General features: G+C 33.9%; 2 protein-coding genes across 3 annotated transcripts in view; both read left to right on the forward strand.

Moving 5' to 3' along the window:
* Window positions 1-10888, forward strand: part of LOC112047879 (homer protein homolog 1) — a 48218-nt gene extending 37330 nt beyond the window's left edge. For both annotated transcript variants that reach the window (XM_052888396.1, XM_052888390.1), the window contains one exon: window positions 153-10888. In XM_052888396.1, coding sequence (XP_052744356.1) covers window positions 153-194 — 42 coding nt within the window. In that variant the 3' untranslated portion in view covers window positions 195-10888. The remainder of the gene's footprint in view (window positions 1-152) is intronic.
* A 3453-nt stretch (window positions 10889-14341) lies between these two features.
* LOC112043742 (inaD-like protein) overlaps window positions 14342-17909 on the forward strand; it is a 165101-nt gene continuing 161533 nt past the window's right edge. The window contains exon 1 of the mRNA XM_052888385.1: window positions 14342-14639. The gene's annotated coding sequence lies outside the window, so the exon portion shown is untranslated. The remainder of the gene's footprint in view (window positions 14640-17909) is intronic.

The raw sequence follows: 17909 nt of genomic DNA on the forward strand, positions 1-17909 counted from the left end.
AAGAGTACTGCATTGTCCTGACGCCGGTCTTTTTGCGTTAGGGGTTAAAGAGTAGTTCAACCTGTATGGTTGTATCGTCCCGATGCTGTTCTTTATGCGTTGTGGGTTATAGAGTAGTTCAACCTTGGTAAGTAAGGTTATATTGTCCGCAGTCGAACATCCACCGCGAGATCAACACGGCGCTGCAGACATGAGAGCCGGCCGCGGCGCCCGCCGCCCGCCGCCTGCCGCTGCTGCTGCGCGAGCGCTGACTCCGCCCCGCCCACCGCTCACCTCTTCACGTGCGACTTCTGCTATTATTTCGAACTAGTGATGACCTTTATGTGTCATCTAAACACTATCCAAAATATGAATTTGTGATTTCCTTTTTTATTTTTTAGGTTAACTAACGCCGGGTTTACATGTGCGTAACGTTTATGTAATGTAACGTGTATTGTAACGCTAATATTGTGACAGAGCGTTAGATTGAAAAGAAAAACGGTTCAACTCAAGTTGCGACATCTGCTATTATTTGGAACATTATAAACTTTTTATTTATTATTTTTATAGGTTATTTAACGCCAAGTTTGTATGTGCGTAACGTTTGATGAAGTGTAACGTGTATTGTAACGAGTATTTGCGAGGGTCCATTTGTTTAATTTATTAGCCATCCCATTTAGAATTCATACGGGGCCTTTATTTGAACTGGTTTATCGAACCAGTAGCGTAACTATATATCTAAGGTCAGTGGATAAGCACCCCAGTAAAAAGGCGCATGATTTTTTTTTAACGTTAGACATAGACAGGCCATATAGTTTTTTTTAGCACGTTTTTCTTTGAGTGCGTTTGCCATACACACTATTCGCGTTACACTTCACGTTACGTTACATTACATGTTACGCATGTCTGGACCCGGATTGGACATTGATCGAATGCGTTTCTGACGTGTGTTTGTTGGTCATACAAAACGAAATGTTGGCATAACCTTCAAATATATCATTTGAATATTTAATTAATTTAAGATTAAGATTTGAACATTTTAGTAATAATTACTCGTAATTATTGAGTAACGCATCTAATGTATTTCATCGACACTTCAAAGTTCATTGAATAGATCCGATTACGGCCCTTCAGAGACGCATTATTTCAACGGACAGACTTAAATGATGATCACTTATTTGTCAGCTAAGTACGCGAATTGTATATGAAATGTGTTTTTTTTTTTTAATTAGTGCGTACACACCTTAATAGTACACATTATGCGTTTATTATGTGTATGAAGTGTAAAACGCGACTTCACTCGGAAACTGACTGATAATGACATCTTGCATCCATTTATAAACAAAATGTGTGAATTTGAACTTATGTCTGGTAAAAATAAATTAGATAAATTCTAGTTGTTGCATATACAGGGTCTCCCGTAATTAATGGATAAAACGCAAATGATGCCACTTAGTTATTGTCGAAAAGTAATTTGAATAGTTTTGAAAAAGTCGCTATAGTGACCGGTTTTTCGGATTTTTAAAATTTTTCTATTTTAAATCAGTTTTTTCATTGCGTAATTAAGATTATAAAGATCTGATTTTTGTTAAACATTGCTGTTTAAATTACCAATGTAGCATAATAATATTTTATGAATAATGTTTTATTTTTTTTGTAGAAGACGCATTGAGTGCAATAATTATTTTGCTTTCATTGCATTGAAAAAAAGGATTCAAGACAGAAAAATTTTAAAATTCCTATTAAAAAATATATCTTGGTTCCCCTAGGGATGTTTTCAAAATTCGAATTAGTTTTAGATAATTAGTTGGTTTATCTACCATTTGCGTTTTATCCATTAATTACGGGACACCCTGTATAGTAACTTGTATAGAACTGACAGTGGGCGTTCAACTATACATGAGAATAAGACTTGAATAACGCATACCTAAATTTTGTTTGAAACATTTGGTGGGACATTCCTTGATATTACTGTGACACTTATTATTGTGTTTAATTTTTGATCCCCACCTGGGAGATGAACAAATAAAAAAAATACTGTAAATAAAATATTGACATTTTTCTTATTAAATATTGATTCTCCGCTGACTGAGATGAGAGAGGGAATTGTCAATCAAGTTGATTGATTACCAGTGATCTTATGCTCTGTAGTTAAAACTCGAATAAAACCAGTATTTATTTTAAAATTAACTTAATATATTATTTATTTTTAAATATTATGATTTATTTTATTGTTTCGAATATTTTAAAACTTTAGTCACCAATGTTCTGTAACGATAATAGTTATCTTTGTTGCTCGCGGTGCGCAAAATTCTACTTTATCCGCTAGTGTGGAAAGTAATCTAAATTTTGGATGCAATAAACATCAGAATTGTATTTCTAGCATAATATAACATTTTCCTTGCTGTAATTAGACGAAAAGTTGTGTGTATAATTACAGCTGCATTATTATTATCATTTCGTGACATTGAATCGAGTCAGTAAGAATTCGAGATCAGTATTTTATCTATATTTAATCTTAGAATCCTTTTCTTGTTGACGATATACGAGTATTACGAGTATGCTGATAAATAATTTAAAGTGCGGTTTTTTGCAATTACACTTACAAAAAATGTTTGATAAATTTTCAAATACCTAATTTAATCCCCTTTGTTAGGGATTGTTTAGGATTCAGTTACTAAGCAGTTTAGTTGAAAGTAAAAACAAGAGTACTGTTTTTGTATGCGGACAATGTGAGCTATTTTATTAATTGGCTGTCACAGTAGGAACTCTCTGCTTAGTTTAGGTTATGGTGACATAATATGTATATAAATTACGATATGTATTATAATATTTTACAATTTATTTGTTAAATAATATAATTTGGTGCTAGATCATAATTTTAATTTGTTTGATTTTGTATTAAATTTTATTACTCGAAAGTTCTATATTTGAATTAAATAGATTATTGTCTATAATTATTATAGTAATTTAGTGAATTTCACATTATACAGGCCCGGTTTCACAATCTTCTGTTGTAGGTAGTTTAACCGGAAGTTTTGCCACTTTTATACTTTGTACCAATCTTGCCGACGCTCCACAGTTACGCCCGCATAGTGCCCGTTCCCGTGAGAATACGGGGATAAATTATATAGTCTATGACACTCGCAAATGACGTCGCTTTCTAGTGGTAAAAGAATTTTCAAAATCGGTTCAGTAGATCCAGAGATTACCCCCACAAACTTTACCTTTTTGTAATATTGGTGTAGTCAAAAGCAAAACTTGTGAATAAGTTATTTGACACTTAACAGGAGGTGGTGAAACCGGACCTTGATGTTTTTGTTATGTATATTTAATTTAAATAATCCATTTCTGACACTGGTTTACTATTTTTTTTACCTGAAAGTCATATTATAATAGCATAAAGAAGTCCTTCAAAGAAGAGTATTATAATGCATTGCAATTAAAGCAAAGCGAAAATCCATAAGAACTTCACAGTTATTTCAGTTCGCACTTCGCGTTATACGGAGGCGCTTAATTCAAATGAAAAGTTTTAACCTTTATATTTTGTTTTAGGGTTGTCTTTATGCCTTTGCATAAACATATTTATGTATATACAGACAACCTAAAGTACATTCTGAGATTAGATAGTATACTAGTTTTCCTAAATGACGTAAAGGTCATCGGGTACTAACCTATATCGCACGATTTCCGCACACGTTCGTTTGCTATTCAAAAGTAGACCTTAAGAACTGTCTTCTGAGATTCGTTAATGAAGGACACGCAAAGGGAACATCGTTTGAGTTGTCAATTATATTGTCTTGTCAGTTATAAATGCTTTCATAGGACAAGACATTTGAAAGTCTATAATTGCTTGGCAAACTGCAAACTGTGCGTGAAGGGGTTACCATCATTAAAAAATGAATTCCCAAATAATTCGTGATATAATGTAAATAATAATACTCAATTGTCGATGTTTTTGAAACCGCTAACTTCAAGGCGTTTTAGTGACTATTATTTCTTAAGATTTATTGTAACCTGGTGGATATCTTAAGTTTAAGAGTTTAACCAACCCACCTTATTAATAAAGTCTATCGATGCCATGCCAAAAAAATCACTATTAAGTAATAGTAAAAATGAAACTGCACGTAGATATATTATATCGACTAAATTTCCTAAAGCTCATCGCACACTACACAGGGCCGTACATTGAGGGAAGTGGGTGACAAAATATAAAATTAAAAAACTGGATGAATCTATAGAATACCACATAGCCAGACGTGACGTCAATAAAAGTACGAAAACTGGTATAAAATCGACGGAAACGGAAATGCTACTCTCAATATAAAGCTTCCAGTTACGGTCAATATTTTAATAGGTTGAATCTATTGGTAGATTGACTTTCTACCCATATTCGTATTGGTTTTGTCTTTATAAAAAAATATTATACCATTATGCGAAAAGACAACTTATGCAGCCGAAAAGGCTGAATATCGTATTATGGTAATGGATAATTTGTTATTGACACCTAAGTATACCGTGGCAGAATTAGTACGGTAAAGAAAAGAGTTTGATCTCTGTTGGTTCCGCAACTTTTTGAAATGTATAAATTTAAAAATTTTCCAAAATTTCAAAATTTACCTTAGCTTGCCGGTATGAATGCAACATTTTGTACAGTCCTGTGTATGGTACGGAGTTATTACTTCGACTATTTCGCCTGATCGGGCCTCTTCTATGTGTGTATTTATAAACTATTCCTTAATGATAAAGTTGTTTGGGCCCATTATATGCCCTATTGTGTGACGATGTTCGGAGGGCGTGAATGTTACAATCAAACCTGAATAAATGGTTTTCTACTTATTATAATATATTAGACTTAATCGAAACCTTTTCACAACAAAAAAGTTGTTTAAATTTATATTAAATATATATATAAGAAAAAACTATACATGTTGTGCGTTAAGTAAAGAAGGTTTTCTTCTGCTTTCTAATGATTTTAAAATCATTTATTCTGGATTGACGGTCGTTAAATATTACGCTAAGGTTCTACTAACTCGTAGCATAAAGGTAAACACATACTACATGCATATTTGTGGGGAATGTTGTGAATGGAAGGGTGTGGCTATAGCTCTGTATACACATCCATAAGATTGTCTGAAGCAAACCTTTGTGCTACGGTGTTCGTCGAGGTTTGGCTAATAGGGAGATGTTAATTAACTTTACTATTCTGATTAAACTTTTTGGAAAAAGATAGGTAAAATTAAGAATTATTACGTAGTGAGTAAGTGTTTATAAGTAATGTAACAATGATTCCTTGAAACACGATCTGTGCTGCATTTCTTTACATCACTTGATATTATTTGTCACTAATCGTTTGCGTATACGTCAGAATGTGGAGTGAACGGTAGCTTTCGTATTTTGAATTTTTCTACATTAATAAATCGTATAGTTGTGCAAATATAAATGTATGTTAACTTTGAATCGAAATATTCATTGACGGTAATGTTGACTTTTAAGGGATGTGACGTTTTTCTTGATGTCGCTGCACATGGGAATTATGTCCGTTTCATTCATGATTTATGGTTGATTGAACAGTAACGTAATTGAAACAGTCGATTCTACCAATTGACGCACTAAGAGCGGTTTCAGACTAGCGTTTTATACGCGCATATGAGTTCTTTTTTGGAAGCGCGTATAGGCGCGCCTTTTGGTACACGCTCAACTCGTACGAGCGTTGACGTGCTTTTTCGGTCGTATATGTTTTTTTGATATTGACACGACACCACCGGTTTGAGCAAACACGCCGAAATATGCCCCTTTACGCGAGTCCGGTTTTTTAAAGCGCGTATGCTGAAACGACCGTATACGCGCAAAAAATACGCTAGTCTGAAATCACTCTAAGGAACTAAGTGCTGACAAAAATTTTAAGCGTGTCAAAAGTTATTTCTTGAAAAAAAGCAACAATACGGACGGGCCACCATGTGCGGTTTTTATTATTATTAGTGAATTAGTAATTTTTATTAATTAATTATTAATATTATGTATCAATTAATTACCATTCCTAGTCTTAAGATAAACTAATCATCACTGTCCGTCTATGAATTCCCGGATACGTTTAAGAATATTTTGTCGAGGATATTTTGATTATTTTCCTTCGAAACCCTGTATCGCATAGATCCCTTAGCAAATTAGTAAATATTGTTTCACAGTTAAAAGTTGGCTGCAGATTTGGTCTTGAAAACAGTTTTATTTATTGACTTATTTTGTACAATACATTTTATAAGCTGATCGGTGTATATTTTCCAGTATTATTTGACATTAATATGAATGTACTGAATTATAAAGGGTGACATGGAACAACAGTGCGGATTGCTAAAGTCGGCGATGACATTTACTTGAAATTCGGTTTTTTTCTTAGATTCTGCAGCTGACTATTATCTGTCGGGATAAAGGGTTCGCTCCCATACACCAGTCACGTCGATCAGGGAAAGACAGTGGAGCCGATTTTTTTTAAGTAAATACATTTTTTTTTGGATATAACTTAGTGGATAACTTCTTATTCCTCACAAAGAGAAATTAAATGAAGAAAACAAGTAGATAGATGTATTTTAAGGTTTTGGAAGGAATATTTTGATTGTATCAGTGAGGTGTACAGGACGAGCGTTTCAATCGCGAGCTTTTCAATCCATCATAAAATGGGATATCTATACAAATAAGAAATACAAAAATTAAAAGAATTAAAAAAAAACTTACATAAATAATTAATATATAACGTACATGTAGAAGTGGTTGACTCACGTCTAATAACACCGAGGAACATAAACGTGACGGTGAACGGCTGGTGTGTGGGCGTGAACCCTTAATATGGAAACACATAATATCATTGAAAAAGGCTGAGGACACAATTTTTAAAATATACAATGTCTTCTAAACAGGGTACTTTTATTTGTTGTTGTGTACGTTTGAATAGTGGCGTTGTTATTCGATTTTGAACTCTCGTCTACTTGGGAATGCGATACGAATTTGAATGGGGTGAAGTTACGCCATTTAATCACGAGTCTTAATAGTAGTATTCTGTATAGTATATATAGAATATGATAGTGTTCTAACTATGTATATGTAAATTATATTTGTCTGTCTTGTTTGCCTATGAAGTGCAAATGACTAAAAACGACATATTGCATTTATTCATAGACAATAATATTCAAGCTAATTTAGATGCGAGATAAAAATAATTTAGATGTAACAAATCACAAAAAAACATTCCACAAAAAAAAAAAAACTATTTCAAAATTGTCATTAGTTTAACAGACTTTCAAAAAAGAGAATGGTCTCAATTTGATCAGTATGTTTTTACTAATCATACCAAATTAATGGGAGAAACATTGCTTTATTATTATTATTTTTTATATATTTCATAAAGATGGCGACCAATTTTCTTATTCAAATTCGTATAGCATACAATTACAAAATACATTTTCGTAGTGGCAGTTTGTTGAAAAGTTTTCTTATACAAACTATTTCTGAAACCCTTTCTGGTTTCGGACCAAAAAAAAAAAACTAGCCTGTAACCATTGATATAGGAAACCAAAGAAAAACCGAACATCACAATGGACATACAAGATATACGTCAAAATGGACATTTGACCCGTATTATATCTTTGGTTTGATATACCAATGCCTGTAATATATGTAATCAAAATATGTTAACCTGTTAATATTTCATATAGGGAAATGTTGTCTATTGTATGGTCTGTCAGATCGCAGTCAGTCTACATTTTTTTATTTATAGTTAAGTGCTACTCACATGGGCATAAAACATTGCTCACACTCAGCAATAACCTATGTATCAATTATGTTCAGCAGGGTTAATTTATTATGTATTTCGGTATACGATTTAAGCTCAGACCAATTATTGTTATGGACCTGCCTCGCTAGACGTTACTTTTCCGTCAAAGTATATGATCAACGATCTAATGCGATTATAAAAACTATTTATATAGTATCGATGTTTTATACTTGTAATCGTGTTAGTCGGTCGTAAAATTATTTTTTTTTGGTTGAATGGTGTAAAAAACGGGCATAATATATATCAAATCTAAGCTCGTTTTCTTTAGAAAATGACAGACAATTTTGTTCGTGAATTTGGATGCGATACTGGCATTTCTATAATTGGTCTGAGGATTTAAGACATACGCCATTTCATAAAGGACTGATTTTTCGGTTTTGCCAGCATTTAACATTAATATTTCAACGAAATTACATTAGGATAATTTCATTTCGTTATTATCGTAACGTCATTTTCTTGTAATAACCATATTTCGTAGATTATGACAAAAACGAACAATCATTGTCACTTTATGTAAGTGGCTCTAGTCTTGAATTTTACACCGAGACACATAATTGTATGATAATGAGACCATAGAGATCGTTTGTTTTTTTTTCTGAAATTTCATCCACTCGTTATATTGTTATTCTAATTTTCATTGACTTTTGTTTTTGATTTACCGTGAAAAATAGCTAATTAACACGGCATTATGTAGAATATACTAAATGCCAACAATATGTTAGACTTATTGTGATCTCCCAGATGACACAGTCGGCCACATTAAATGAATACATGAACGATATTCTTTGTTAGTTAAATTAAACAAATTATACCTAGTTCTAGCGGAAAAAAAAAATGAATTAAATGTTTTATAGTCACTCACTATTTATTTGTACATGGAAATCTGTTTCACTAATGTAAAATTATATAGAGAAAAAAGAAATTATGTAGACAACCAAAAGATCTGTTGGTAAATAAAGTGTATTATAGTGTTAGGTGTATAAGTGTTAATTTCTAATTCGTCAGCCGGTGTTCAGTGTGATTACAATATATACGAGATTTAAAACGCTATCTAAAGTATTATTAGCCATATCTGACGTAATATTCGCCATTGATTGTTAGTGGGCTCATTTTCAGCACTTGTGTTGAAAATTATGTTTATTGTTAGGATGACAATACCTGCGCATTACGCTATGGTGTAGTATAACAGTCCTCCGCTTATAGTAGTAGGGGAGCCCGAGATGCTAAATTTGCAGTTACTAAAGCGTCATGGGGACCGATTGCATTTGGTGGATTAAATGATTGGATTAATAAATGGATATATACTTTTTTCGATTTCAGCGGTGGCAAAAAAAAACTAGACTAAAAAAATTTTATTACTTTGGACTACTGAAATCGTTAGAAAACATGAGCGATTATTCAGGAGATTATTTCACTCATAATAAGTTAAAAATTAACCACGCTCGTGGTTTGATAACAGAAATATAAGGATTTTATTTTGTAACTTTGGACCCTCCCATTCCATTACGTTACACTCAAATCGTCAGGTTTTCGAAATGCACACCTTTTAGCTATCAACTCACCTACCTTATCTTAATCTGACGTGCTGGTTGAGTATTTCCGAAGTTAGTTTTTTTTTGGTTGCCCTAAATGTACCCCCCCCAATATTATGGGCTCATATTTGGTGGAGGTACTCAACAACGTGCAAGGTATAGTCCCTTGTGTTTATCTGCCGCGCTCGAGTAACTGCAAAAATCCCCTCTTCGGCTCCCCTACTATTAACTTGACACCTGGCTCAAATGATGTTTGTACTGTGATTGTATGGTTGTATTTGATAGCCAGGTGTTATGTTAATGCCCAGAGTTATTCACTCTTGCATACATAGGCGTATAAAGCGGGAGAGCCGGGTGGGCCGTGCCCACCCTAGAATGGTCCTGTGCCCACTTTAGAATTCTGGGCTATCGATTTAAAATTCTTTGATGGACGCCAAAATACAAAATATACAAAGTCAATAAAATCAGTAGACCCGTTTCAGAGGCCAGCGTCCACAAACATTGTAAACGAAATTTGTATATTAAGTGTCGACTCTGCACAGGGCCCCAGGCCCACCCTAGGAAATAATCCTAGATACGCCACTGCTTGCGTACTTTCTGTTCGTAACGCTACGAGTGCGGCGCATCATATTACGTCAGATTGAATGATGCTCACTAAAACAATCGAAATGTTAACTTCACAGACAATTTAACAACTAATGACGATTTATTTATTATAATAATTAGTTGTTTGTATTATTGTTTTGCCAAGATGTAAATACGCGAATTTCTAAATTTTTAATTCTTAACTTAAACGTAATTGGAAAATTATATACGAACACTTTAAATATTAATAAAAAACTAATCGTATTCGGAGACGATACGATGATTAAAATAAATTAAATTGAATAATTATTATTGTAAAAAAAATACATTTATTTCGTCATTAGGTACTGATTGAAATATTTTGTTTAGTTACAATGGCCTGTGGTGTAATTCCTCCCACCGAAACTTTCCATTAATTGGAGTGCCAATAATTTACCACTTTTTATGTTCATTTAATTGTAGCTTAATGTAATAACTAGGGCCGTTGTTGCTACTAAAATAAAGGTTGTTGTATTGTAATCGCATTATAGTATGTAATTATTTATTATTAGATAGTCTGCATTGCGTTTGTTTTTAATTAAATTAAAAAAATTCTGAATATTTTACGAAACGTGCTCTCTAATAATGTGGAGAGTTAAAGAAATTAATTGCGTATTTGATAGTTTCATTATTTTTCAAAACTTTTGACATAATTAATTTTTGATGAAAAATCAATAATAATTTTCGATAATGTTATTCATGCAATTGTTATGTTGCTTACTAATTATTTATTAATGAATATTGTTTTTTTTTTTTTTACTGAGTTTTGACAAGTTTATTTAGTGTATTTTTTGTAACAGAAGTTGTTAGACCATCGCAAGTGCAGCGCAGACTATACTATGTGTACGTTATCTTCCATTAGAGTCGTAGTCGCTGTGAGCTACATATGCGTATTAACAATAAATAAATTAAATGATGATTTCAATGTGTATTTTTTTTTGGCCCGCGTTGTAAACCTGGTTTATCTCAATAACACTACTTTACTGCTTGCTATTCTATATCTATAATAATATATAAAATTGAAGAGTTTGTTTGATTGAACGCGCTAATCCCAGGAACTACCGGTCCGATTTGAAAAATTCTTTCAGTGTTAGATAGCCCATTTATCGAGAACCACGCGGGTAAAAACCGCGCAGCGGCAGCTAGTACTTTTATAAAGAGGAAAGATGTTTGTAATAGGCTCCAAAATTACTGGAATGTGTAAAAAAATTCCTCATTGGTATGCTACATTATTATCAGCGAGTAAGCATATGCTATATTTTATGATTGATAGGTGCATGATTACTAAAAATCTATACCAATTTATTCACGGAATGAAGTCTTAATATCTTCACTTCGGAGATTAACTGAGCTATCACACTAGCGGATTGCGAGCGTTTTCAAAGCGGAGCGGGCTCGCAACGTACCTATACGTTACGGGCGCGCAAAGTACCTACACGCCGCGTTTCGATTCATTGCGGACCTCAGACCAATTATTGTATAGGACCTGTCTCGCTAGACGTTACTTTTCTGTCAAAGTATATGATCAACGATCTAATGCGATTATAAAAACTTTTTTTTCGGGGAGGAAAAAAATCCCTCCGGACTTCTGCCGGCTAGTCGGCAGGGAATGTCCGACTTGCACGGACTAAAAATAACCTCCTCGTGCTTCGTGGTCAGCGCGGAACCGCTTAGCATTTCTTCACGCTGACCATGTTTTATATTTAGATCTCTCGCTTTTCTTCTGCCTCTTTTTTTTCTCTTCTTTTCATGGTGGCTCGGACCATATGGGCGTACTTTTGCCACTCTTCATCGCTCGACAGCATGCGGGTGATAAGGTTTGCCGCGTTTACCTCGCCGCTTGTTCCTTCAGCCGCAGCTCTTAAGTCTGAGCAACCTGAGCACTCGAAAAGTGCGTGCCTCGGGGTATCTTCTTCGTCACAGAAGTAGCATGTCTCGTTATGCGCTTTCCCAATGGCGAAGAGGTAGGTCTTAAAAACCCCATGACCGCTGAGTGCCTGCGTTAGCCAGCGGTCTACCTCTCCATGCTGCCTCTTGTGCCACCTTATTTTTTGGTTTCAGTGATTATAAAAACTGTCTCTATAGAATCGATGTTAAATAGTTGTAATCGTGTACGTCGGTTAAAGAGCTCAGTAAAAATACCTTTTTATGTGATTGAATTATGTAAAAAACGGGCAGAAACTTCTAATTTAGTATAAAATATATACCAAATCTAAGCTCGTTTTCATCAGAAAATGACAGACATTTTCGTTCGTGACTATGATTGTGATACAGATCCTTCTATAATTGGTCTGAGTTGCGGACGCACAATGTTGTACTGTCTCGTACAAACGCCAGTCCGTCCCAGTGTTGCCAAACGTACGATTTAAATCATATTTGTACGACATTTTTGGCTCTTGTACGATGTACGATCGAGTAATCGAAATCGTAGTTTACGATCTTTTAAATCTTAGGTCTTAGGTCTTAGGTCCATCTTCATAACGAACTAAAAATATTAACTAGTCGAAGAAAAACTAACCTACGATGATTTGTTGGTTTGGAGAGAAAAATACAAACATTATAAACAATAGATTTTTTAGCTAGAAATCTGTTTTTTTTTTAATAAATTTTAATGAATAAAACAGCAGTGTGTCCTCGTCAGAGTCCATTTTGTTACTGAATGTACTGTACGTCGTTAATTCGCTACAAAACCGCGACGGAAACGTTGCGAATCCGCCACGCCTCCGTTAAAATTCAATTCAAAAAGAATTCTAAACTCTTTAAATTATGCAATTTGGATAAACATTAAAGTATAGTAAAATCAAATATAATAAGGCTGTTACTTTTTTATCTAGTGTTTTATGTCCACCAATGCGCGTAATCTTTTTTTCAAAATAAATATTGCTTAAGCTTATGTTGAATGACCTGGCTGAATGACTTGTTGATGGTTGTTCTCCCTACCTATCCAAATTTGGTAAGAATTATGATCCTATTATATAAAATTCATAAATCGGTGAAAATCACATGAAAATCTTTTCAGTACTTTTCGAATTTATATGTAGGTATCGTTAAATACGTATATTATCTAGATTTAAGATATAGGTATGTATTACTTATTCAAGGTAAAAGTACAAGGAAAATCACACATTGAAGAGAGAAAAAGGAAGGTCACGTTGAAACGCAGGGAGAATTTTCTCTTCTAACCTACCTACATTAACACCCCATCGTGTTTTGAGGAAATGTAAATATGGAATTCTGTTTACGTCATTCTAAGTAACGCCGTTTATATTTCGGAGTACGGAAATATTCTCGGAGGAATATTAAGCAGCCCCTGATAGGGAGGACAATCTTGACATTGGTACCTACCCCTTTCTCAGATTAGAAAGGGGTAACGAGGTCAAGTTATTTTAGAGTAATAGATTTATATCGACTGGATTATTTTTTAAACTAGCGGACGCCCGTGACTTCGTCCGCGTGGAGTTCACAGATCTATCTTCGTTTTAAATTTCAGCCAAATCGGTTAAGTAGTTGCGGCGTTAGAGAGTAACAAACAACCATACAAACTTTCGCATTTAAGTATAATAGGACTACTCGTTTATCGTTTTTCGTTTGATACGACTGAACTCAAAAACTACTCCACCTATTTTATAAGCATTCTTTTTACCGTTAGATGCTGTATCTTCACCGATTAACGTGGTTTAAGCAATGATTATTTTATACTATAGATATGTTACGTGCCCACAAAATCACCGCAAAAAGTGATCGAATTTAGTGACTCCATTGAGCGCACACATGCACAATTTTGTGTTTACCTACTTTTTTTTTGGTATATTCTTCATATATAAGTATGTTATAAGTATGTAGTTTTTACACTATACAAACACACGACTCGACATTAGACAATGTTTAGTACTAAATGAAAATAAGACAATTATGCACATTCGTCAGTTTTGATGCGCTAGTGCCCTATCTCTAGTACAAAATATCGTTAGGGTTATATTTAATCCCCGTATTAAAATATAACTAACTGGAAACACTTTTTGGAAGTCTGTTAAAAGGAAACTTAACCCGACCTACCTACTTAACACCTATATTAAAATTGTTCGTTATTTTGTAAACTAATAGTACCTTAACCTTATCAACATCTTATATTATGTAGTTTTCAATCAATCAATAAGTAGGGACTACTAAACGTCAGCTCAACTGAGATTTTCTATTCCTCAGTAGATACTTTATCACCCGAGATTAATATCCAGTCGATAAAGTTCCCTACCTTCGGTTTTGTGTGATCCCAGGCGACAAACTCTCTTGACTGGGCCCAAGTTCGAACGACCCGCGTTTTCACAGGCCATTTTCTCATCGATTTCCCAGAGCGCATGTCACTTTCCCGCCATTTCGCCGCTCGCCAGTATCGCGCGGCCATTGCTGTTAACGCACGTCGAGAAACCTTTCCGTGATCAACAAAAAAAAAACATACAGAATTAAAATCAATTCTGTATTACGTTATGCTATATAAAATTGATGTTAGATAAATATTTTTTTAGAGAGTCAATGATTGTAATAATTTTTAATAATAAGTGAATGATAGTAATAATTTTTCACGTATACGTTCAGTAATACCATGAAAGTATTTTAAGTGTCACTCCATTTATTTCGGCTTCGTTTTTCGTTTTTAAGATCGATAAACACTTAAACATGTGAGTATTGTTTTTATTTTTTATTATTATAAATATTTATAAGATTTTTAATATATTATTTCCATGCAATTTATATGACAAAATACGTGTTTTGCGTTTGATTGTGTATGTGTATCTATAAAATCATTGGTATCATAATTAATTTATCTATATATTTTTGTTATGAATTACTATTTTGACACTATGACGATTTTGATGCGCTGTTTTTATTATTGTTAAATTTTTAAATGAAAATATTTCTTTTTTTAAATACATATTATACAATACATAATGTGTAGGTAGGTAGGAGCTTCATGCCATATTTGTCATTGTAAATTCGTCCTATAAAATGGTTACTACCAAGTTATTACTTGTTTGTTGTGAAACAATTACACAACTGCTTTAGCATTGTCCTCGATACTTTAGATAAAAAATATTCTCATAACGCAATAGTCTCAGACGAAAATAATCTCACTAAACAATACACAAAAACCGGAGAAATCAGATCTTTAAACCTACTTATTTAGGTAACAAAGCATTTAAGCGGGTAGTTATTCCATAAAAATAGTTTATTACGAATAAGTAAGTAAATATTTTTATGCATAAAGAAGGTTCAACAGACAATGAGAAATTCTATTCATGTCCCTAATACCTGATTTTATATATTTTTTAATTTTATTCTTTTCGTAGTTATAATTCCGCCATAGTGAATTGGTTGTGACGTCATCAATGACCGAAGTATGCTAAGCTCTATTTTGTCTAAATAATATTTATTTATTATGTTTACTTTTGGTAAATAGGAATAAGGCTAGTAATATATAGGCGTTAATGGAGGCTTTTGGAGATTTCAAGGGTCAAGACTTTGTACTTTTGGCATGATCATCATCGCCATCATCTTATCAGTCGATGGACGTCCACTGTAGAAAATAGACCTTTTATAGGGACTACCAAACATCACGATAATGATTCTCTGCATCAGCGTCCAGCGAATCCCTGAGACTTGATGTCGACAGTCTCCCTGGTCCCTGGGGAAGTCGACCAACGCTTCCTAGTGCAGGGTCGCCATTCCAGCACCTTAGGACCCCAACGTCTATCGGCTCTTCGAACTTTGTGCCCCGCCCATTGCCACTTCCTTCGCGACTCGTTGAGCTATGTCGGTGACTTTGGTTCTTCTGCGGATCTCATATCTGATTCGATCACGCAGAGATAGTACTAGCATAGCTGGTTCCATCGCCCGCTGTGTGACTCTGAGCCTTCTTAAGAGGCCCATAGTTAGCGACTAAGTCTCGGAACCATAGGTCATCACTGGCAACACCCACTGTTCGAAGAGTTCTGTCTTCAGGAATTTCGGACGAAAAAATGTCTCGAAGTTTCCCGAATGCGGCCCAGCCGAGTTGGATTCGGCGGTTCACCTCTACACCTCTCGAAATTGGATTGGACTAACTGGACTATTACCTTTTGCATGATACCTAGATAATATCATGAGAAACCATGTCTTCCAGTTGTGAAATACTTAGCTTCGCTACACCTATTTACTATAGACCATTTGAGTTTGATATTCGAAAAGCTCCCAGGAAGAAAAGCTAAACCCATTTTTATAGGACCTTTACTGGAACTTAGAGGATGTTATTGAAGGAAATATAGGCTTCTTTTAATCCCGGAAAAATCTGTGCTTCATCCTATAAGTATCAATATCTTAATAGAAATACAAATAAGTTTATTTAATTAAATTATTATTAATTATAACACAAGCGTAAAACGTAAGACACTGCGCATCAATAACATAGGTACATTCGATAATAAATAAATAAAAATAGTTTATTTCAGTAACATCAATCGATTAACAAATAATTAAAGGCTAGAGTCTTCTTTTAAGAGTTGTACACTCCTGTGACAGAAGGCTTCGCTCTTCCATAACAAGTCGTAATGAAACATATTTAAAATTAATCATAGTGGGTAGGTATATATAACACTAAAAACATGTATGGGTGTGTGCGGTGTGTGTGTGTGTGTGTGTGTGTTGTGTTAGGTTATTCTTGTACTCGTATTATGTAATATTCTTCAGTAGAGATAATACTGCTTTTGTGAAACAGTTGCAGTTATTATCGCCCATCTCTGGAGATAAAATCTTACACGTTAGGACAGGCATTTATTTTTATTATTAAGTATTATTATTTTTGTAATAATAATCTCCAAGCCAGTTATAACAGTGAATTCGAGCCAGGTTTGTCTATTAAGGTGGACTCACTATTACCTTTTTATGGTAATCAAGGGAATAAAAAAGGTAAAAGCGGACGAAGTCGCGGGCATACACTAGTGCTGTGTAATCCCACCATGCTGCTATAAATCGGGTCAATCTAACAATAGGTACTTTTAATCGTACCGAGAACAAGTAAATATACACACACGTTTCGATCGTATTTACACAAACGGTGTAATTAAGGAAAAGTCGTTTGTTTATATACGCGGATGGGAGGAAAATAATGTGCTTAAAGTAAGTATTTATATACTTGTACTCAAAATACACCAATATGTATTTGATATTGATGATAGCGAAGTTCGCTTCGCATTGGGCCAGCGTGGTGGACTATTGGCCTAACCCCTCTTATTATGAGAGAAGACTCGTGCTCAATAGTAAGCCGAAGATGGGTTGTTAATGATGATATGTAACCGGAAATACATATTAATAATAATTAAATAAAAATAAATTTAAATTGTGTTTTAATAGAATCTATATCTATACTAATATTATAAAGAGGTAAAGTTTGTAAGTTTGTAAGTTTGTCACATTTTTTAAATGGGGTAATCTTCGGAACTACTGGTCCGATTTCAAAAATTCTTTCACCAGTAGAATGCTACATTATCGGGGAGTGCTATAGGCTATATTTTATATTAGTATGATATATATTCGCCGAGTTAACACAGTTTTTGTCATACAGGTTGGACCGAAAATCCTCTTAAGCAGACTTATTCGCATGCGCTGCCTTAACCATTGTTTAAAATTGAAATTAATGTATGGAGGCTTTATGTATCTTTAAAAGTTCTACAAAAAAGTCCGCGACACCATATATCTATCTTCTATATATTAGCAGATATAGTACCTTTTGTGTTTTAAAAATTATAAATTTTATATACTTAGGTTTGCGTCATTATTTATGCTACTTAACTTAAATCCTTATCAAAATAAATTATTTAATAACCACAAGGATATTATGGAGATAAGATTTGCCCTTTATAGTATGTTAATTAGTTAAATAGTTTCGGAGATAATACAAAATTTCTAAAAGATGC

The sequence above is a fragment of the Bicyclus anynana genome, chromosome 2 (genome assembly GCF_947172395.1).
Source record: "Bicyclus anynana chromosome 2, ilBicAnyn1.1, whole genome shotgun sequence".
Lineage (NCBI taxonomy): Eukaryota > Metazoa > Arthropoda > Insecta > Lepidoptera > Nymphalidae > Bicyclus > Bicyclus anynana.